Here is a 24,718-nt window from a genome sequence, read left to right as displayed (position 1 = left end):
GACGTAAAAGAAAACGAACCAAAGAGAAGTGTCGTTTTACGGTTGCTTGCAAATCGATAAAAGGCAAGGTGAAGAAGTGAAAACCAATCTAAAGTATCTAATCTTAATATATACACAGCAAGCAAATGATTCACCTGTACTGAAAGACGTTGTTGAAAACTCACCCGATTAATACTATATAGTTAAAGGATGACAAAAATAAAATATTTTGGCACTTCACTCAACCAAACATCGGATCATTAACGCGAGGAAGTATGAAGCGATGTTGTCTGCGTTATTTCAGACTTCTTTCGCGGCCACTTCAATACCCGTTTCTGCAGCAGGCGTGGTTTTTATTAGCTTGATTTTTTAGTAAAAGAAATTCTCTTCTCTTTTAATTACATAGAAACGTTCATGTGTCATCCTACTATTTTATGTATGCAACCCGGTAAAAACTTATTTTTTAAAAGGAATGAACTACTTAAAAATTAAAATACACTAGTCTGGTCCATTTTACCGTTTATTCATTACTTTATTATTGTTTATTCAGGATATATTACAATAAAAAAATACAGGCACAAAAAATAGGTTAATCTTTACAGTGCCAAGTTCGTAGTATTTCCAATACAATAGACTGGCCATGACCGAGCAACTTAACACAACCAGCCAGAATTTTTCAGTTTTCAAGGCTATTAATTCGACATCAATTGTACCTGTAAGTTTGAATACATGCCAGAAAAATCGGGAAGAAAGAATATTATTAAAACAAAGCAGATTGACTTTTATGTTTGGAAACTTAAGTAACATTTTCTTTAGGTGGATTTGTTTAATGTTACAAAACATTGCCAATTTTTCGTTTCAAAAAAATATCTTTTTTAACTTTATGTTTGCAATAATTAATAAATGCTATATTTAAAATTAGAATAATGAAAAATACTATTTTACAATATAAAAAAAAAACATTTATTATTTTACTAATTTAAGACGGCAGAAAGAGAATTTATTTTAATGGTAAATTCACCATATGCAAACTTTACATCAATTTTCCTTAAGACTTTTCAATAAAATTTTATTTATTTACTTTTTTTTAGAACTAAATTTGACCTTACTTATAAATCCTAATATCATTTTGAAAATTACTACACGTCTCTTCTATCGGATAACAGTGTTTTTTATAAACTTATTTCATGTTCAACCAGGCGAAAGTTTTATAATCTAAAAAGATTGACAATTTTAAAAGAAATATTTAATTTAAAAAAAAAAAATAGAATTATTTATGGATTATCAGGTTTTAACTGTGAATTCCCTATGTCAGCGATTCCCAAACGGCGCCCGGGGAGCCGCGAAATATTGTAAAAGCTTGATAATTAATTGAACCAAGAAATTTATAATTATTAATTTAATGTTAATAAAGTAAAAAAAAATAATGAAGATACACGAGTTTTATTTATTTTTATCTCTAACTTACGAGTAATCATACGTTTACTTAGGGTAAGGCGCCATGGAAAAATTTTAATTGAAAAAGGGCGCCGAGACTCGGAAAAGTTAGGGAACCACTGCACTATTTGAGTTACGCTAAGATAATTTCAATTCTTAAACGTTATTATAATATTTGTTTCAATCAATAAATACAGAGTAATCCACGAAGATAGTCACAAAGTTTAAGGACAAGTTCTGCTTGTGAAAAATAAAGAAGTTCATATAAACAAAAGTTCTGAAACGTTTCACTGACGAGTCTCGGCTGGTGAAAGATTTCGCCCTGATTTCTGCGCTTTCGATAAAATTAAGCAAGACTGAAATTCTTTGCACTAAAACTAAGGGATAAATTAAGTGGTTTTTTTTTATGAAATCTGACCCGAAAAATTAAAAACCATAGGTTCCAAAACTCTATTTTCAGTAGTTTTCGAAAAATCTGGGGTAAAAGACAAAAAAAGATTTTGGTCGAAAAACACACTATTTTATGTTTGGCGTAAAATAACTTTATTAAATGAATAAACACATAAAAATTTTAAACATGATTTATAAAGAATTTAATTATGAAAAAAATGGTATGAATTAGGTCCAAAGAAACAAAATACAAACGTAAGAATTTGGAAATTTAAAAAACAAATCATATCGCCGTTTAAATCACAGAAATTTCTTTTTTCAAAATATACTGGATAAATATTACTGTAGAAGAGAGTTTCTATTTATATAAAGGGAAAAAATTGTATTCTTAATGGTACACAAGTCAAAGAAGCAAAATATTAAAGGTGATAAAATTTTAAGATATATTTTCCCCACAAAATAGTAAACAAATTGACGAAAATATTTCTTAACTATTCCTCATTAATCACAAAAAAAAGGAAGTATATAATTATAATATAATTTTAAAATAAATAAATTAAAATGGGTACAAAGGGCAAAATAATTATTTTTTTTTTTCTAAGTAAGCATTTGAAACATCAAACATTAATGATTAATTAACGTAATAGTTATTAGGGATCGTACTAAAAATGCAACAAATTAAAAAAAAAAAAAAAAACGTAAACGTAAGATAAGAAGAACGATATTAAATAGCACTTTATAACAAATTCTATCAGTATACAGCAAGCAATAATAGCCACCGCCGAGAATACGCGACTCTAACCGGTATAAACCGGATTTAACCGGTAGAATAATTTTTCATGTCTAGCAAGAGTGTTTTGTACTCGCGCGTATGATATTCGATGTATGAACGTGTGTGGTGAAATCGAGAATAGCAGACCTTGCCTCCTTTGTATACACCGATTTTATATACAAATACATCATGTTACATGCCCAGATTTGACAATACCATTAAAACATAACTTGGCATTTTTAGTAACGAATGAATTTTTGAAAAATGTTTGGACCATTAAATTGTTCTGAAATATTTTTAGAATTTCTAACAAGATTATTAAAATTAATATTTAATTTAATGTTAAGATGTGGCCTTTGCATTATCATTGCGTAAAATTTATGTAAAAATTTATATGGAAATAATTTAATAAAAAAAAAATCTTCCTCAAAGAATTACTTCATTTATAATTTCTTTTATCGTGAAAAATTTCAAATAATCAGTCACGACCTGAAAATAAATTTTATACACCACTTTTTTTTAATAGGTTTTCTATCATAATATATATAAATATAAATGACTAACCTTCAAATTAATGGCAATTTTCCTTCTCAAGCACCTTTCAGAGTTAATTAAAAACTCTAACGATGGTAACTACACGAAAGAAGGTATAGCAATTAAAATCGTAAGAGCCTTTAAAAGAAAATTTTCTTATTAATTTGAAAGGAAATGATATCATTTTTAATAATTACTCAAATGTTATTCCGTTTAGTTTTATGTCCTTCACCAAGAAAATTACATCATGATAGTTTAGAATAATAACACACCGTAAATTATATTTTTACTTTCCCGTCTAGCGCTATAGCTTTAGAAGGGAAAGGTCCAATTTGGGCATATGCGGATTTCGCCAAACCTTTACGTTTTGACACCTAAGGAATCCAAAAAAAGCGGATTTAAATTTTCCGAATATTCCTATGTACGTGTGTATATTCGGTGTCGCCCTCTAAATCACCTTATATCTCCAGAACTCCTAGACCGATTTTGACCATAATTGGTCAGATTTCTTTTATATATGGGGCATTTATGCGATTAAATTTTCAACTTATAAGGTCAAGGGGATGAGGCTGTACAATAAGGTCACCCACAGTATCTCGAGGTTTCGCCCAATTACGGTCTTATATTTCTTAGGCACATTTGTTAAAAATTTAAAAATAATATTTGCAAAAAAAAAATTTTGCAAAATTGCACCTCCACCCCAAAAATGCTCTAAGTAAACTAGTGGCTAAGTGGTATACTGCATTTTTAGTACCCCCTGTCACCACAAGAAGCGCTAGCGTAGAACTGACTTACAGCTGCTGTAGTCGTCTGATATGTTGTGACGTCACAGGTGAGCTGTAGAATTAAATAAATGACTAATACTAAAAGTGTAAAAAATTATTTAAAGTGGCAACTAGTACCGTCATAAATATTTTAAAGTGGTGAGCTTTATTCATTTTCTGTCTGACCCGCGCGAATGAAATACAGTATGCGCGCGCACTTTACTTAGAATCATTGGATTAAATAATCAAAAGAATATTATCTATATAAATAAAAATGTAAATGTTCGTTTGTTCAAAATGTTAAACCTCCGAAAGTTCTTCACCGATTATTTTGAAATTTTGACACAACGTTGCATTCGAAACGCGCGTTTTTTATATACCTACTATTATATAGATGTAACACCTGTGGCAGGTAAAAACATGCTTTTTTAAAAAAAAGAAGCGCTATCTGTTGGACGTAAAACCAACACACGCTATACTAGATATTTTACGATTCCATTTCAATGTTTCCGATATGTGTCCCTTATAGACTAAAAAACTACAGAACCGATCTACATGCGGGGAAAAAGGTAAAAATCGAAAAAAGTAAAAGTGAAGAAGGGGATAATGGAATAAAGAAAAAATGGGAAAACGGAGAAAAGTAAATGGAAAGGGAGAGGAGAAAAAGAGAACGGGGAAAGGGAAGGGAGAAAAATAAATGGGGAGAGAGGAAGGTGGAAAGAGAAACGGAAGGAAAGGAAAGGGGAGGAAGCGGAGGAAATTGGGTGAAAGGGAAGGGAATATGGTAAATATGAAAAAGGAAAATGGGGAAAGAGTAAAAGGGAAAGGTTAAGTTTTATGAGTTTATAATGTTCATTTTGTTAATGTTTTATCAAACTTTCAATTGTGTTCATTTTATCTATATATCTACCCAAATCTAGCAATAGCGAAGCATTACCGGGTCTGCTAGTATTTAAATAAAATGATAAATGTTTTAAATTAAGTTGTGTGTATGTGTATGTAAGCCGTGCATCAGAAAAAATCCGCGTGACGGGGAAGTTCTACAACTGTGTTGTCCGCTTTTTTTTTAACAATTTTCATAATAGGATTCTTCATTTCGGAGAGTTGGTATTTTTTCCTTATAAAATTGTAAATAAATAGATGAATCTTTATTCTGATCGAAAAAATAATTACACATTATAAAAATCACGTCGATGTAAAACAATTTTTAAATATAAAACCAAAATTTACGATAAAAAATAGATATGTTTAAATTATATTATAATTATTTAAATAAAAACGCATTTGAAATAATATTAAGGATATTAATTATAAACAATCGCTACAAAATAAAATAATACACATTCAGAAGCCGGCTGCTGATAAAATTATTTTGGCCACATATACAATTATTTTATTTTTTTTGTACGCACTGTACGAGATGCAGATAAATTTTTATTATTTAAAAAATATCAACAGAGTAATATAGTTTCCATTAAAGAAAATTATTTAATTATATTTCAAATAAATTGGTAGGAAGATTTTTCAAATAATTCAGCAATATATTAAAAATAGCAACGGAAGCATAACAAGTCTCTTTTTCGTATGTGATCTATTGGATTTTAATAATATAATTTAAGTATAACCGAGCCAACGAAACTTCCGGTCGAGTAACCGTTAATCGCACGGACGAGAGATTTTTGAAAACATCATTTGTTATAGCAGGAGGAAACAGACTACATATCCCGCACCGTTCTCAAACTTTCATCAAACGTTCATCACGCAACGCCGTAGAGGGAAGTTGGTTTAGGTTTTTGGCTCTCTCTGTTGAATTGTGCGATGATGCCTAAATCATGTTCGAGCTAAGTCCTGATGATGCTGATGCCTGTAAGTACGAGCTAATGCGCACGGAGACTATTTGCCGGCTCGATTTATATCGGGTCGGCGTTAGATCTCCGTGTAAATTGGAGGGGCCGGGCCAAGTGGGCGATCGTTGATAATTTCATAAATTACTTGGCAAGGTAAAGGATTGCCAAAGAAGTTTAGGGTTCCGCTTGGATTTGCCTTATCGTACTTTTTTTGTCTTGTCTTATGGTTTATGTTTTTGCGTTTTTTTATTGTTTCTTGTTTTCGTGTTATGTTTTGCAATAACGTTGCCTGTTGAACTCAACTTTTTCCTATTTCGGGTAGATAGTTGTGATTTCACTTTTCGTTCTAGTTGTCTATTCAGTCTTGTTAAAGACTTGGACTTGGTGTTTTGTTTTTAAAGAATTATATATTGGGTAGTAGTACACCGATGGGAATGTCACATGTGGCATTCGCATCGGTAACATCCTGACTTGAGGCAAGAATAAGGCTGAGACATGCCATTTGCCGAGGTTTTGAAGGTGACCTCCGGTACAGCCCATCAGGGCTAAGTACGGAGGGGGTGGTGTGGATACCGTCACACGGAGGCTGTTTTACCCTATAGGGTCAGGATGTTCTCACTCTAATTTACAAAAAGGAAACCCATTAATAGAATATCTTATATAAAATCAAATTGCAAACATATATATATATTTTATTTTATTTATTTCCATTAAAGAAACAGAAATAGAACTTTGGCGCATAAGATGATGATATGATAAATGGAGGTGTTTACAGTAACTAACAGAATGACGTTTTATTCCCGGTTGTTACACTAAAACCCCTATCTTCCCTTCGCCTTTTTTAAACTATATGCGGCTTATGAACTATATCGCTTATGAAACTTTATAGAGCTTATGGTGTTACAAATTAATTTTTAAGATATATTATTAAATAAAATAAGCGATATAAAAGAATCGACGCGTTAATAATAAAAGGGGAATCGTGCTTATTTCTCCTTAAATGCTACTTTCCACCAAGCTTCCATTATTTCCTTAGTTCCTCCGCGCCGCCTTCTTACTCATTTACTACCCACAATAATTTATATGGTCAGCTGCTTTGAAATAATCAAACTCTTACACAAGATTGAGTAATTGTTACTACCAAGAAACAGAAGGGAATAAATGAGAGGCAGAATGCGTCTGTTATATTCTGACCCTGCGTATTTCTGCCGAAATGACAAACTTGTAAGAACAGAGACGAAATGGTAAATCTACGATTAAAAAAAAAAACAATACTAGTTCAGCGTTATTTCTTATATATCGCACACTATAATATTAACATTTATTACCTAGTTGTATTTTCTTTTTTAACATTCAATTTCATTTTAGATTGACTAATAAAGAATAATTAAAAAATTAAATCAGATTAATCATGTACTCTTCAATTTTTCTTAACGTGAACTAAAAATTAGAGTTAAGGAAGAGTTAAATTTGTAAAAACATATAAATCGCTTACCACAAGCCAGTAAAACTAAATGGTATGTGTAAGCCACATCGTACAATAGTTAGATGTTTTTAACTCAAATAATAACCGGAAATATGTGAATTTTAAGAACTGTGTATATTTTAACTAAATGTCTTCTTACTTTCTTGTAAAGCTGAATTTCTCCTACATCATTAGACTTGGTATGCTAATATACAACAGGCTTAATGAAAGGAGCGACGAAAAACCACTACATTCCTCACTGTTCTGACTGGTGTAAGACCTTGGTATTCGTAACAATGCCATTTTATAAGGAACGACTAAATCTCAAGTCAAGTTGCCTATATTTTTATGATGTCTCTATGTAATGTAATATTCAGACGTATTTTGCCATTATCAGATTTTCATAAGATATACAACAAAAATTTAACTGTTGTATTTTTACCTTCGTTAAGTGTCATTAAAGATTTAGATTCTTTATTATAGAGAACATTTTTCATAAATAAGCAAAAAAGCTTATATTTAGAGTTTTAATCTTGAACTTTGTTTTTACAATGAAAAAGCTTTGAGCGATTAAAACGACAAATTTGTAAACAGACTATCCAATTTTAATGAACTATTTGTCAAGGTGCTGACAGATCAGCTAATTTTTAAACCAAATATTTATTATATTTTTATGCCTTTTATAAAATAACTGTGAATCACAACTCGTAAAGATATAGGAATCATTACATTGACTTTGAAACGAACTCGGTATATTAATAATTAAGTATCCCAGTTAATTGAAGAAGTATATACAAAATTGTTTTACAGTTACTAAAATTAGGCCAGAGGTACAAAAAGCACCGTCGAAAATCTCTTCCTTTGAGTGTAATGATGTTCTCTACACAGCCAATCCTTTTGTTGAACAGAATAAAGATATCATATCAGAATATCAAAAGTCAAAGTTTTAAATATTATAAATCATCTCGATGGGTTTGGCATGCTGTTACGCAGCCGTACATTTGACTAATTGAAAGCAGTAACGAAAAACCAGTTTACCTTCACTTTCCCGAAGTACACATGGTATGGGATGCTTGTTACTATTTTCTTGAGAACTTTAGTTTTACTTTCCCGTTGAATATGGCTGGAATAGTAGTTATATTTAAGGGGAAATAATTGCGATTCTGTCAAAAATGGAGCATCGGGTTTTTTTTGCAAATTAGGATCAAACTAGTTCATGTAGATCAAAAAACGTATGGATATGTGTCGCACTGATTTTGGTCTTACATTTAAGGATTGATCTAACCTACTTTCTTTAAATTTGGCTCAAATATTATTTCTATATATGGGGCACTGATCATATCAATTTTTTTCAAAATTCGTTAAGGAGTTGGGTGATATAGATTTTCTTCAGAAAATTTTTCTTCGAAAAACCAGATTACGATTATCTTCCGAGACATTTTATAGAAAATTTTATTAAAGCAAGTTTTTTACCTACAATGCGTATATAAGTAAACCAAGATTTTTTTTTTAAATCAACCTTCACCTCTTAAAATTGAAATGCTTTTTGTTCTTTCTCTCTAATCCCCCTTTGGTTTAAACATTTTTCAAACCTTTTTTGAAAGTTTATAGTCATATTCCACCCTACTAAAGGACATTTGTCTGTCAGTCCAGTGTGTGTGTGTGTCCGTCCCTCGTAGCTTGGCACCGGAATGTACCAATCACTAGCGGAAAATCCCGATTTGTTGATATATGTCTCGTGGTGGTCAGTTATATACTTATATTATTATATATTTATTACTTCTACTTCTTTAATTAATAAAAGAAAGGGATTATTAGTTAATATTTAGCATTAAAAAAAGGATTCTAATTTAGCGGGAGAGTCTCGTTGTCGCGCATCCGCCCGGCGCACCACGTGGTCCGTTCTGCGCCAATAGCAGCACCTGGACTGGCAACTAACACAACCTCACACGAACACACGCAAGTCAACTCCCTATTATCAGTATGGCTTGCGTTAAACATTTCTATTAAAAACTATTAAATTCTATATCTACTCGCTCCTTCAGCCTACTTTAAATATAAAAACACCAAAATGTTCAGAAAAATATTCTTTACTCACTATTTCTTTTCTTAAAATATTTCTGTATAATACTTAATATTCTCACAAACATGAGGATACAAACGCGTCGGGGGTCCAGGGGGCAGAGCCCCCTGCAGGCAAGCGAAGCGAGCCCTGACCGGCTAGTATAGTACTATTTATAAATGTTTACATTTATAAAAAATTGTAGTTCCGGACCTAAAATGCAGAAAAGTTTTTTAAAGATTTTTGTTTTCTTATTTTACTCTTAATTGAGGGGATGTTAGATTTAGAGAAAACTTTACTTCAGCAAATTTGTTAAACTTAACAATATGAATATTTTTAGAAAACGTTTTCTTAAAATTTATTCCCCACCTCTAAAAAAAAAAAAAATATTTTGTTTGTTTATTTGGCTCAAACTATTTTAATATTTATTATTAATAGCCGGGAAAGTCACGCGATACTTTGCCAGGGTTTTTTTTTATTTACGACTCGCATCCAGTTGCCTACAATCATTATATTACGGTATGGCATGTAAATTAATAAAAGATTTAACGTAACTACAGTAATGTTACAGTGAAGTTATTATTAGTGAGAGAACTTTTTATTAGAATTTTTTTAAGTTATTCTTAGATAGGCGACGCGGCGGAAATGAAATTCAAATGTTGCCAGAAGTTTTACAAGTAACTAACAGTGGATTCCGGATAATCGGACCAATTAGGGGCTGGGGTCATACGGCCCTAATAAACGGCTGACCCTATTAAGCGATATTAACAAAAAAAATGAGGAGATATACACATTTACAGTACAATACATAATAATTATTAAACACTATTTAACGTCATATTACTCGGAATTTAATTTCTAATACAGTATTAAAGTAGCATAAATATTATTAAATTATTAACTTTTTTTGTTTATATTATATTAATAGATTTAAAAAAAAACTTGATAAACAAATTAGATGTAGAAATCCAAATAATAAATGAATTTTATGGTCAGAAAAATACAAAAATATCTTTAGAAAAAAATCTTGAAAAATTCTTATCTTTTGCTCTGTTTTCCCTTTACATTACATGGCGTTCTACATATTTGGCACAGACTCGCAGTTCTGCTAGCGAGCTTCCTTCACTACCTACTTGCATAAAAAAAAAAATACTGAAATCCATCAATGAATTTTTTTGCTTCTTGTGTAGATACGTCTGTGAATTCGGTTTCGACGATTCAAACTTCGTTTAGTTTTTGTGTATTTTTTTTTTATTATTTCGTCATCACTTCCACACAAATTGAAAGAATTACGTACCGTGCAAACCAGTACATACAAAATTTTTCTCCCACCGGTTAAGGAGAAGTTACCTCCATCCGAATAGCGTTTAAATTACTATTAAACGACTTGCATAATTTAATAAAATTTAGTTATTTTACGAGTAAAGTAAAGAAATATTGGGGACCTTTTAAGCGGCATTTTGGACGGTTAAACCGGCGTAATTTTACATGAATTATAAAAATTCGAATGTATATAAAAAAACTGTCTCAATTGAACAGCTGCCAACCGGTGGTCCTAATAATCTATTAATTCACTGCAGTAGGAATCTATTTAATTCTGTATCCAAAAAAAAATATCAAACATGGTTTTTTTTTTTTTTTTACTTTAAATAATTTAATAAATGTTATAAAATTATTATAATAAAAATTCATAAATGAACAATTAATTATCACATCAGTGTACTTATTTAAATGTTACAATATATTGTTGCTATGTTATAATATATAATGTTATAAATGTTATAGATATACTTATTTAAATGTTAATTATCAATAAATTTTCTGAGTATTACGGTCATAAATTTATACTTCTTCTTTCTTCTGTTTTTGGAGACCAGTTAAAGAAAATGTGTAAGTGAAAATCTTATATATTTTTTTTATTTTTCTCTAATTATTACTTGATAATAGCTAAAATAAATATAAATGATGTTATAGCACCCTGATATAAAAGTGTTATATTTGGATTGATTAAATTTATGTTTCTTTTTAAATAATAATTATGATTAAATACATGGAAGTTAATGGTTTTATGGTTACGTAGTTAGATAAAGAATTAAAATATTTGCGGTGTAATCTATCTTTACGTAATATGTTGTAAAAAAACCAATTATTTATACAAGACGTATCGGGAAAATGCAATACTAATAAATAACTTAGCGATGAAATTTTAAACTGTTTGTATACAATATTTAAATAAGAAATAACCGAATTGATATAATTAGATTTTAAATGTCTGTTCAATTTCACGCGATTAATCGAAACCCACGTACAAATGTACAAAAAAAAACAGTTCTGCCAACATAAATTACAGTGTATGCTCCACCAAATTAAAAGCTTGGATTGTTGATTGTTACTATCCAAGATAAAAACATTTACTCCGCGTTTGATAACCCCCTGTTATCAAATAAATTCCTCACATTTTAAAATGTATTAAAATAAATAATAAATAATGATAATTACATTAATTATTAAAGAAAAATGTATTTCTAAATTAAATAAGTAAATTATGTATTACGCTATTAATTAATCAACATTAATTTACAATGTTTATATCAATATAAAAACGACTAACTATAATCTTAACGACTTTCACTAATATTAATAACAAACAAACGCTATAAAACCAAAACAAACTGAATTAAAGATTATGTAAACCTAATATAAAAAAATTATAAATAAATTACGTTTTTAAATATAAAATTATAATTTGGTAATTTTGTAAACAAACACATTTTTTAACAAAGATGAATCAGAATCGACGAATTCATTAAATTATAATTTAATTAAAAAATTATTTATAAATATTTTTAAATGGTTTAATTAAATTATTTTTAATAAGATTATAAATAATTAATTAATGGAAAGAAGACTTACTGACAGATAAATTATAAATAATTATTAACGTTCGCATTGTTTGCATTTAACGTTTTCGAAAATACTAAAATAACGCTGACAATTGGTCAGCGTTGATTGATCTTCCGAGATCGCAAATTACTGGAGCGCTCAATACAACTTATTTATAATTACTAAAGTTACATCTACTAGTGAGCAGCATTACGTTACAAAATTACAATTTTTTTTTTAGAGAATTACTATTTTCAATGGCTGAATCAAAAAGTCCTCCACTTTTTTTCAATCAATTCAATGGTATCGGATTTAAAGTTGAAGTACTGGGTTCATTTTAATGGTATATAACTAAACAATGCTAGAAAAAAAAAGAAAAATTTGTGTAGGCAATATAATCTATTTAGAATTAGAAATGTTGGAGCAGCATATGAATTTATTAAAATGACAAGAAATTAATGGGCACTGTAAAACTTTAGTTCGAATGTACTCAATGGACTTTGAAATTTTTTTAAATTAATAGCAACAAGAATTAAGATGTAGTTTCAGAAAAGTTACGTCAGTGACGACAAGATTGGCAGACATATTGCATTTTTACGCTTTCGGTGACTTTTTCATCAGGTTTATAATTTTTTTTATATCAGAACAGAAAATAGGATTTAAAATCGAGGAAGGCAATGACGCTTTAACGGTAGAATGTTTTATAACAGGAGGGCACACAATTATAGACACTCTGTCACTATTATAGACAACTTAATCAAGATACATTCTGAGTGACGGAAATATGATGGCTGTCGGATGAAAGAAGTGATAATGCTTCGACCGATATGTTGTGTTGTGACCTACTACTTGTAATAACAATCGAAGGGATTCGGAGAAAAAACTGCAGTTCTTAGAACACAGATTGCTGAACTGGAGCGTTACAGCCCCACATTAACTTTCGGGGAATGACTATGAATGTTCGTGTTGCATTACATTACGTATTTTAATAGTCAGTCGCCGCTTTTGTGTAACATCCACTAGAACAAAGTTGTGCAATATCATATTGTAAAACTTTGGGATCTTTTCTCATTCAAGTAGCAGCATTTGCGTTTATGTTGATAATAGTGTAAACGCGCCTCGGTAAAGGATGGAATGACATCACAGCCGCATACGCGTCAACATTGATTTATTTATAATATTCCGTTCCTCCGAAATCATTCTTGCAAGTTAAAACCTTCATTCATATGTTTATTTCTGTATAGTGTACGTTTATTCTTATGGTACATATAAATTATTAAATAAATTTAAAAATACCCCTTTGTAAAGATAAAAGAAACCATTAAGACTGTACAATGGAATACCGAATCGTTACTGCTCCGAGAATAATCTGACGGCGCCGACTAGCGGCCAGTCACTGCAGTATTGCCGGCATTACGCAACAATGATGTCATTCTAACCTATACCGAGGCGCGTTTACACTATTCACCAACAAAAACCCAAATACAAATGCTGCAATTTTACGTTAAAAGTCCGAACTTAGTTCTTCCGGTTTTTCACTTAACGGACACAACCGTGTACCACGACCAGCCACATATAGAATATGAAAAAAGCAACAAAAAAAGTTTTTTGCATTTTATTAACAGAATCACCACAGAAAATTGAATGTATAACGATATTTGTAATTTGCATAATGTCAGTAATCACAATCTATAAAATAAATAAATTATAATTCCGCTTACCAACCAATGTAATTAATTATTATTATTATGTTCTAGCGCTTTCGATTTTTCCATCGTCAGGAACATCTGATGAAATTGTATATAAGTATTCAATTCACATATTAATTTGATGAAGATTAAAATAAAATAAAATTTCAATAAATATAACAATCGATCGTCAAGTTATAAAACAGTCATACAATTGTACGTCTAGTCGATAAGTGTCTCAATTTATCATATATTTATATGTAATTTATATTTTTATATTATATATACCAACGGACCATGCTAAATAAAATCACAATCTATACTGTAAAGATTCAGTTAAAAGCATTCAATTATAATAGGTATTTATGTTAATTACTGCCATCACTGCTCGAGTTTTCATCTTTCGTAGAATTCCAATTATATTCGTAATCACTTATGGTTAAATCTTACTTCCATCGAGTGCGGTCGAAATAAGTTCCTAGAAGGATTTTTTAATCAGTCATCCGGTATTTCTGACCAAGCCGCAATAATCCGCTCACAAATCTATCTCAAAGCCGGTATCTTAGTTTCACCAGATGATGTAATCTCCTGTGTCGTATTGGCCAACCGGTTCGGTGTAGTGTTTTACGGTTTGATTTTAAACGATCGGTTTACCCAAATATATAACAGTTAATGAATTTACGTCATCCCACCAAAATAATAAAATAAACACATTTTCCAGCAATCGGTTTTGGCTTTAGAACATCGGTCCAGTCATTTCTAAAATTGTCCATTACAAGTAGGGACGTTTTCAAAATAAATCTCCTGATCGACGATCCTAGATGCATTTAATCCGGTCTAGTACTAATATATTTTTTTCTCTATTTAGCCTCCGGAACCACCGTCAGGATTACTTCAGAGGATGAATGAGGATGATATGTATGAGTGTAAATGAAGTGTATTCTTGTACAGTCTCAGGTCAACCATTTCCGAGATATGTGGTTAATTGAAACCCAACCACCAAAAACGCCGGTATTCACGACCTAGTATTCAAATCCATATAAAAGTAACTGCCTTTGCTAGGACTTGAACGCTGAAACTCTGGACTTCCAAATCAGCTGTTTTGGGGAGATACGTTCACCACTAGACCAACCCGTTGGGTTACGTGAGACTTACTAGGAAAAGCTTCCCGCTCAGCAAGTGGTATTTCCCTCTTGACTGAGCTGTCTGTTTATTTACTTTAGGATTGGAAAATGAAAATCAATACTCTTAAAGAAAGCAAATCCGATTTGTTATATTTAGATGATTTACCATTCACTATATTTTTTTTTTAAAATACTAGGCAAAACAGTAAAAGCCAGTGAATTAATGTATCTTTTTTTATTCAAGTAAAATGATTGATTTTTATTTCTCCAAAATATGGAGCGAAATAATCAAAATAAAATATAACTTTATATAACATAAAGTTATATTTATAACTGTATAAATATAAAGTTTTAATTATAATTATATTACATAATTATTTTATATCAGTTTTTTTATAATTTCGAGTATTCAAATTACTGGGACCTCAATTAGAAACAATCGCGGAGTTCTATAGTAAAAAATATTTAACGATAAATGTAAAAAGTTTATTAAAAAAAAAATAATAATAAAAACTTGATAAGATATAATAGAATAAGACAGGATAATTTATATATGAGACTAATACTCAAAAACAAAACTCATACAATAACGGGTCAAATAACACACTTCCAAGGCCAAATATTTATATTACGCAACAAATAAACGCAACAACGACAGAAAGGAATAAGAATATACGTATATACATAAATAATACTAAATACATATATATGTATATATATATATATATATTAATAAATAATTCTACTAAAATATCTAATAAGTGAAACGTCATAGTTATGTATTGTCGCACAATCTACACTAAGTGCTTCTTAGAGTAATATAAAATAAATAATTTTATGAGACGTATTTTAAAATTTTTTTCTTATAATACACCAACGTACACTTTTAAAGTAATTTATTACCTGCATTATATTTAAAATTCCATGGAAATTAAAATACTATTACGTACGTTTTCTAGTGTGGTGGATAGTTACGCAGTAGAGCTTAATTCGTTTCTTGATACGGGCTTAATTTATTACTAAAAAAAAGGCCAAATATATTAAGTTCCATAACTAAACAGTTATAAAATGTATAGCCATTCATAACAGTAAAAAGAATTCTTCTAGGTTTAAAAAAAAAAAAATTATATCTTCACTCTATTTACTCCCACACTGAGACTGGTTGTATAATAAACATCATTACTCTAATAGAAAGATTCTTTTACTAGTACTTTACGTATAAAAAGGTGCAGATAGTGTGAAAGGAAGAAATGAATTAATCCTTTATATGGGAAACGGTTAATTATACACACAATCTCCATTCAACAAAAAAATATGGTTCTTAGATAGCTTACTTTACCCTTCCTGAGTTAAACTTAAGCGTTTGTCAACGCTCTGAAAGCCTGCCATGTGATGTTATTATTCTTAAAGATGTTATGATTTTTGGGAGAGACTTGCGGTTCACGTCAAATAGTTAACGTCAATAGTTACGGTTTCGACCCTCGATTTTTTCTGTAAGAATAGTGACAGTAATGTTCACTATGTATCCTGTCCTTCAGATGTAATTAACAGATTGATTATCTCCAATATTTCGTTGGGCTGGGTAAGTTATTGTTCAAGCGTATATTAAAGATGGCAATGTGAAATTACTCATTCCTCATTTACGCCTGGCATGCGATGTTTATTATTCTTAAAGATATTAAGATTTTTGGGAGTCACTTGCAGTTCATGTAAAATCACCAACTATAGTTACAGTTTTGACTCTAGTAACATAAATTTATTTTGAAATAATTTGCGATTTATTTTGACTTCTTATACGGTTTAACTAATTATGGGAATGAAATTTGGGGTAGCAATCTATTACTCATACAAAACCACATGGTACATACCTAGTAAAGAATGATAATTTGCCCGTGGTAGTTATTTGTTCAAACAATCGAAGTTTCTCTTACGTCCTTATACGTTTTTGAGATACCAATACCAGAGAAATAAAGTACGAGTAGGTTTTTCCACAGAATATGAGATAAATTAGCAAAAATTCCAAATATGAGCGTTATTTGTAAAGAAAGGACCAAAATCTTATACATCAAATCAACTATTTTTTTATTATATATGATATGAACTGCTTACCAATATACTACTGGTTTCCCTCAAGCGCTTTCGGCTATTCTGCCATCTTCAAGAAAACTTATAATATATGATTGAAATAATTGAAGTATAAAACTCACATATTTAAATTAAATACACATCAATTGATCGTCATTTTGTAAAAGTTAAAGTCTTGAAGTCAAAGTAACTACATCGGTTTTGTAATAGTATCACAATTTGTATGCTTTTATATATTACAATTATAAATTATAATACTCTTATAGATGGCAGAATAGCTGAAAGCACTTGAAGGAAACGAATATATTGGTAAGCAGTTCATAACATATATAATTGTATTTTACCAACGGTGCCATGTTAGAAAAACCTCAGCTATTTTTTGGAAGAAAGAGATGAAAAAAAAATCTGGTGCAAGTAATTTCTCAACCTTGCTGAGGTTACTTTTTCGTGAATTAAAAACCACCCAAAATACTTGAATAGCAAACCACAATGGCAGAATTGTGCAAGATGAAGAAAGTTTTGAAAAATGTCATTTAAATATCCTCAGTAGAGTCCATAGTTAACCAAACTTATACTTTAACTTAAAATTAACCGTTAAAATTATATATATATATATTTTTTTTTTTTTAACTTTTTATGAAAACCTTTTATTAGGGTAAATTTTTATTGAAAATTCAATTGAAAAACTTACACCACTTCATTTCACTATGTTTCAATCAGTAAGGAAAGGATGTGTTAAAAGAATATGTTAAAATTATACTGACTAGTAACAAACCGTCAAATTGAGGTTACATTGTGTTAATGATATTAAATTCGGCGTGACTCAAGAAACTCGATCAATCTTCAAATTTTCACATGTACAACTTCAGATAATTTAATAGGTTAAAACTACATTTCATTCATATTGATCAAGCGGTTTTGGAGATTTTTGAGCCACAAACTTTTATGCACATATATATAAGGAAACCTAATTTTAAGTGAATGGTATTTTCGTATTCCTCTAATCGTAAAACGGTAATAAAATTAATTTTCATCCCTTGCAATTGAAAGTAATAGTTAATGTTTCTCTAGAAATCAATGGAAAAAAAAGACAAACTATTATAAACTAAATTTAGAATGAATACGCTTTTATTAAAGACACGAGATTGATTAGGTTTTTAAACTGTAGGGATGCCCATCCCCTAACTGTTAATAGTTAACTATATAATAGGGGGACGGCAGACGCCACTCCCCTATTAATAGAGCATTGGCGCCTAACCTATCAATTCACATTAAATCTACTTGTAACTGAGTAATACTCTAAAAACCTAATATACCTTAAAAACTAATATTTTATTTAAGTAATTATCTTCGTCCTTCTGATTATATTTGACAGTTTTTTTGTTTTTTTACACGATCATCAATTCTAAGTGTAGATAACAAAAATTCATGAGAAAATCCATTACAAAAAGAACAAGCTGTTTGGTTATCTGGGTTTTAAATAAGATGAAAATTAAATAGTTTAATTTAACCTTCTGTAAATATAAAACTGGATGTGCGCGCGCGCGCGTGTGTGTGTGTGTATGTGTGAGTGCGCGTTTTTTAGCATAACTCCGGAACGCCAGGGGCAAATTCAACCAAACTTGGTACACATGTGACTTACTATTTGGAAAAAATACTGAGAGGGTAAGACACCCCTAGCAGTACCCATGGTGTGGTATGGAGAGGAGTGGCATAAAAATAATCGAAAACGATCGATATTAGTGTCGAATCCAAAGTATTCGGGGTAGTTAAGCTGACTGGTTACAATTCCCCATGACATTTCAGTTTAATCGAATAAAACTCTGTAAAACCTAGAAGGATGTGGAAACTAATAGAACGCTTTTTCGGTAGAATCTTCCGGAAATTATTAGAAAATATTATGTCCCGGTCTTCGATGATCGTTGGAGCTATCTTACATTTTTTAAAACCTGTAAATTTTACACTATAGATAGATTTGATTTCTTCTCCTAATAGAAGACTGGAATAAATAAACAGCCGGGCAACGCCGAGTAATCGGCTAGTTAATTATAAAAAAAAAACAAATGTTTTAAAAATGGAAATTTTAAAGGTGTGTAAAGGTGTTTAAAATGTGTAAATTTCTGGCTTAAACTCATAATTTTTTACGCCTGAAATTGAAAACATTTTGAGGAAGCAGATTATAATTGCCAAAAGAATTAGTATCTGATACAATAGAATATAAATTTTTGATTGCAGAAAAAAGTTAATTAAGGAGTGTTTCAAATGTAGCAGATATTTTGAGATTAAAAGATTTTCGTATAATAGAGAAAAATACTAAATTTTACAAATAAATTTTGAGATGCTATATATCTTCAACTTATTTTATACATTTAAAGTTTGGATTATGTAAAATAAAATCTATTCCAAATTTGAGGTTCCAGAATTATGGACATAATGAAAAGGAGTTTGCGGATGAATCTAATATCTAATGAATATACATTTAAAAGAATGGATAAAATACAGGGAAATGATGTTGCAAAATAAAAATAACCAATATAATGCAATAAAGCCAATTTTTTATCCAAGGAAAAATGGAAATGCCAGAATAAAAAACTTCATTTTGAAGTTGGCTCCTGTATGGATTAACAATATTAAAACTTATGTTAACGTTGAAAAAAGTACGACCTTCTTGATAGTCATACTGATTTCCATCTTTCAAGATAGAAGCGTTACGTATACACGAAAAAATACTTCTAAGAAATTCGATATTTTTATATCCATAATTTACAAGAAACAAACCGGTAAACACAGCGTAGCTGCCAAATAACTTTTCCAAAAACTTAAAATATATTTTTATAAAGACATTCATAGTTTTTTACGTCATTCCACTTTATTAAAACATTTATTAGTAATAAATTAAATAACTCAAATAATTGAAAATTAAAAAAATGATTAATTAATTCGTTGTTTATTTTACTAAATACGTTTTATAAAAATTCAGTACAGTAACCTGTTAAAAAAATAATCAATTTAAATAATTGTGTTAAATAATCGTTAATTAAGAAGAAGTGAACAAGTTGACATAATTTTTTATTCACACAGATTTAACGGAATAGCTTACGTCATGCACTAGTTCACCTGTGTTTTTTTTTTACCGTTAAAGATTAAATAGCTATACTAAGAATAAAACAATTATCGATCAATAAAAATCATTGGTAATGAATGCAACTGAACGTATTAGTAAATTATTGGACACTTAACAGAGCCATAATATTATATTTCTCTGATAACAGCTAATATTATCAGTAATGATTCTTTTTTGCAATTTTTGGTTAAATTAAGTATAATCAATAAAGAAAAAAACGACTGTAATTATTTGCATAAAAATAGAGGAAAAACATAGAAATTACTGAGTAATTAATAACAATTTACCATACTAATTAGTTTTTAACTAAAAATATTCAAGTTTTTTTTTTTTTAAACTAACAATAAAGCCCGTTTCAAAAAAATGCAACGGACTCCGAAGTATGATGTAAAAAATTTCTTTCACTAAAATTTAAAATGCAAAAGCGTTAGGTAACGCTTTTGCATTTTAAATTTTAGTCCTTTTATAATCCTTCCAAAGGAAATAATATGGATTCCCTTTCGAGTATTTTTTTTTATAGGTTTTTATGTTTTAGTCATGTTAAAAGATTTCTGTATATACAAGGCTTTTTTTAAAAGATTTCAACAGCGTTAAGTAAACGAACCAACGATTGCATAGCATGACTTTTTAAGGTAGTATTGATATGGCCGGAACGTGGGAAGGAGTAGATGCATAAAATTTACGAAAAGCATTTAATTTTATTATTAGTAGAAATCAGTCAGATTTAATTAATTCTGCGACATATTTGTTTTGCACAGATTATCTAGCTTTCAGAGTTTGGGAAATCGATTTAAAAAAAGTACTAATTCAGTAACATACACAGTTGACGGTTAAGAAAAGGAAAGTCTTTCTAATAAGTTGTCCAAGAAAATCAACAATTTTTAAAAAAAATGTACTAAGAGAAGTTTATTGAGATCGCTCTATTGGAACAACAGAAATAAGCATGTATGGCCTTATAAAAAATGTTAATGAAATTAATGCATAAGTGAAACTTAATTTTTCCAGAACTTGAAAAATTCGGTTGAAACTTAAGACATTTATGAAAACCGATACCTCAAGGTATATAATCAAGTCCTCTGACTTGATTCTGGATTCTTCCAACCTTTCTACACCAGTGCCTTGTTTCATTTAAACTATTATGATTTATTTTTATCTATCTTAGTACATATAGAATATGACATTCTAAAATGGTTTTTTACATATAATGTTTTACCTAAATTATTTTCATAAAGACTTCGTAACAGAATAAAAAGTATGTAGTATCTCTTTATCCCATAAATGTATCTGGTGGTCTCGTACTATCAAATTTTGAAAAATACTTAATGTTGGATCCATGATTTTTTATTAATTTTACAGTAGTGCTTTGAATAAAATATATAACAATATTTAATAATTTATTCCAAAAAAATTATGTACTCATCAAATAAAAATTTTTGCAATTATTTTTTAAGCGACAAAATTTGTTTTAATTTGTTTGGGAAATAATTTTACTTCAAACGCCGAACACGACTACAGCAATAGAAAAGCTGTGTTGGCCGGTTTTGCCAAAATAAGAAAAATTTTTTCTAGTCATACCCTATGACTGCTATATCCATATCGTTTCTAGATCTGATTACTATATCATCGGATACGATTCCAGACACATCCTATTGAAAACATTAAGAATCTACGGGAAGAACAATTAAATGGGGTTTGAAAAGCACTTTTAATGAAAGATTTTTAATCTTTTTTTTCAAAACATATCCGGTCATAACCAAAGTAATGCCCCAGCAAAAATTGCGGTCGGTTTTACTTCATTCCAAATATCAATTTATCTATATAATTTCCAGGCAGAAACAGCGGAAGTTATTCGTACCTAGATGGATTGATTATATAACTGGATTTAATCAAAATTATGCATCTGCGTCAAAGAATACGTTTTGCCAACATTTTGAGGACTATATATCCACAGAGTATTACGCTTATAGTTTATGCGATTTAAAATTTTGAATATAAAGCATAATAAAATATTTCATTTGAATTCATTGTAGTTCAAAATACATACAATGGTTTTTACATATCAAAACTACCAATAACTGTCAGCAACGTACTCGTCTTCAAAAAAATGAACAAGACTTTCATTAAATTGAATTGTTAGTCTTTTTGTAAGTCCCCACCTCTCTCTTTTTTCTGTTTAGCCTCCAGTAACTACCGTTTACATAATTCTTCAGAGGATAAATGAGGATGATATGTAATGAGTGTAAATGAAGTGTAGTCTTGTACATTCTCAGTTCGACCATTCCTGAGATGTGTGGTTAATTGAAACCCAACCACCAAAGAACACCGGTATCCATGATCTAGTATTCATGTAAGTCCCCACCTAACCAAGATTTACGGTCCATGATAAATAATTTTACCATTTTTTTCTTTTTATTACGGTATCTTACGTTAAAAAATTTGGCCAAATCCATTGACACTACCTGAATCCAGCCATTATCAAATCACTGTATTTAATACTTTCATAACAGGATATAATCTTTTTTTAAATCTTGTCTTATCAACATTAAAATATTGTACTACGTTTAAAATTGACCTAAAGATTTTTACACCGTATTGTTTGAAACAGCCATATTATTTCAATATTTCAGAACTAAATTTACCTACAATCGAATCCAGGCAGAATATACATTTTTTCTCGACATAGACATTGTAACGGTTCATCACAGTCTAGTTTATTGAGGTCTAAATAACGGAACCTAATAAAAGCGTTTGGTTTTTTTTTTCTTTCGAATCGTCCACAATCATGCTGAATCAACAATATTAAAAATGTGTGTCAATAAATCCGTCAAATTGTTATGAATAGCTTAATTTATGAATAAGTTTTATAGAAATGCTAACAAAAGTTTATTTTTGCAGATATAAGGCATAATTTAAGAAAATTAAGCCCTACATCCGAAAATCTATTAAAAAATATGCAGAAAATTACTAGGAAATGATTTTCATCGAAGGATGTAACCTCCAATAAAAATACTCTAATATCCCAAACCGTGCTGAACAATTTTAACAGTGCAGTCATTTTCTAAAAGAAAACGGGGGAAATAAATGTTTTAATTACATAATAATTATATAAATAACTAAGATTTCCAGACGGGAACTAAAACAGATTGGATTTTAATAATAGATTTCAATAATGGTCTGTAATATTTATATTTATTTACACATAGTGGAGATATAAAAAAAAAAAAACTTGAATAATGTGTTTTTGTGGTAAATTTCACTGATCTATAACGTTGAAATCAAATTTTAATTCTACTTCAAAAACCTAGTAATAATCTTATGAAAAATGATGTAAACCTAACCTGTAACAAAATATCATCATTTAACGGTCAATCATACGGTAAACCAACATGAATAAAAACCGGCTGTTTAAAAGTAAAAAAAACCTTGTTAAAAATTATTTTAATACATAAACAAAAAAAAATTAACAAAAATATAAAAATGACATGAAACAAGAACTAAATTTTTAAAAAAACTCGAAACAAGAACTAAATTTAAAAAACTCACCTAAAAACGCAGCTAAATACTGTCTTCCAATTCCATGGGACGGCATTTTGACAGTTTTTTTTTATATCACTCGTAACAACAAAAAACAACAAAAATATATCTGACGCAAAACTAAATAACAAACAACTTATATATATATTTTTTTAATTATAAAGTACTTTATAATATTTCAAAATTTTAATTATTAAAAATAAAGTTTTTTTTTATCTCGCGACTAAAATAGCTAATAAATAACGTACTTTATCAAATTGAAATTTAACTGGATTTATATGTTGAAAAAATGTGATTACCATATCGCGTATATCAATACTAGGTAATGTTTTTTTCTTTATGTAGTAGCACTAAAAGACTACCGTTAAACAAAAAATATATATAACAAAAATCAGAATGTTATTAACATCATGAATAAAAAAAATAATGTAATGAACACTCTGAAAAACACTGCCACAAGACAACCTAATACTTTCGACGCACAACAAGGACTGGCTTGACTTGTTGTTGGCAAGAATAGTTTTAGACAAGTCAGTTTTTTTTTTTAATAGCAGTGATGTAAAAACTTAGTTATAAAAATTACCTTTTACAACAGAAAGTTCCCTCTTTTTATTAATGGTAATGATGACAGCTTTTTTTCATAAAAAAGAAAAGAATAAGATGTAATTTTGTACCTGGCTCAAGAGAAGTGTGATTCTAGTAATTGTTATTCTCAAGGCTTTTAATTTACATTAAGTGAAACAGAAACGTGTTTATACCATTTTATTTCTACAATTCATACACATATACGTGTTAAAAATCCATTTCTAAAAATTTAAATATTTTCTTTTAAAAAACAAAGTTCTTTTTAAAACTTTTTTTTTGAAAAGAAGTGTTAAAAAATATTTTTTAAGTATAGTATATTTACTTGTAAATTAATGAATTTTTGAACGGGCATTCCACTTGAATTTTTTTATTTTGATTTCAAACATTAAGGATAAATTTTATTTAAAAGTTTCAATATGTAGAAAGGAAATGATATTCCCAAGTA

At 29.4% G+C, this 24,718-nt stretch overlaps 1 protein-coding gene across 1 annotated transcript in view; it reads right to left on the bottom strand.

Annotated features, from left to right (window-relative positions):
• LOC142330333 (facilitated trehalose transporter Tret1-like) overlaps positions 1 to 24,189 on the bottom strand; it is a 107,877-nt gene extending 83,688 nt beyond the window's left edge. Inside the window, exon 1 of the mRNA XM_075375559.1 lies at positions 23,698 to 24,189. Within this exon, the coding sequence (XP_075231674.1) occupies positions 23,698 to 23,743 (46 nt within the window). The 5' untranslated portion in view covers positions 23,744 to 24,189. The remainder of the gene's footprint in view (positions 1 to 23,697) is intronic.
• Between the last annotated feature and the right edge of the window lie 529 nt (positions 24,190 to 24,718).

This window comes from Lycorma delicatula, chromosome 9 (genome assembly GCF_047948215.1).
Source record: "Lycorma delicatula isolate Av1 chromosome 9, ASM4794821v1, whole genome shotgun sequence".
In the NCBI taxonomy this organism is placed as follows: Eukaryota; Metazoa; Arthropoda; class Insecta; order Hemiptera; family Fulgoridae; genus Lycorma; species Lycorma delicatula.
The sequence above is the reverse complement of the archived record's forward strand: the minus strand, read 5'-3'. Positions and strand labels throughout refer to the sequence as shown.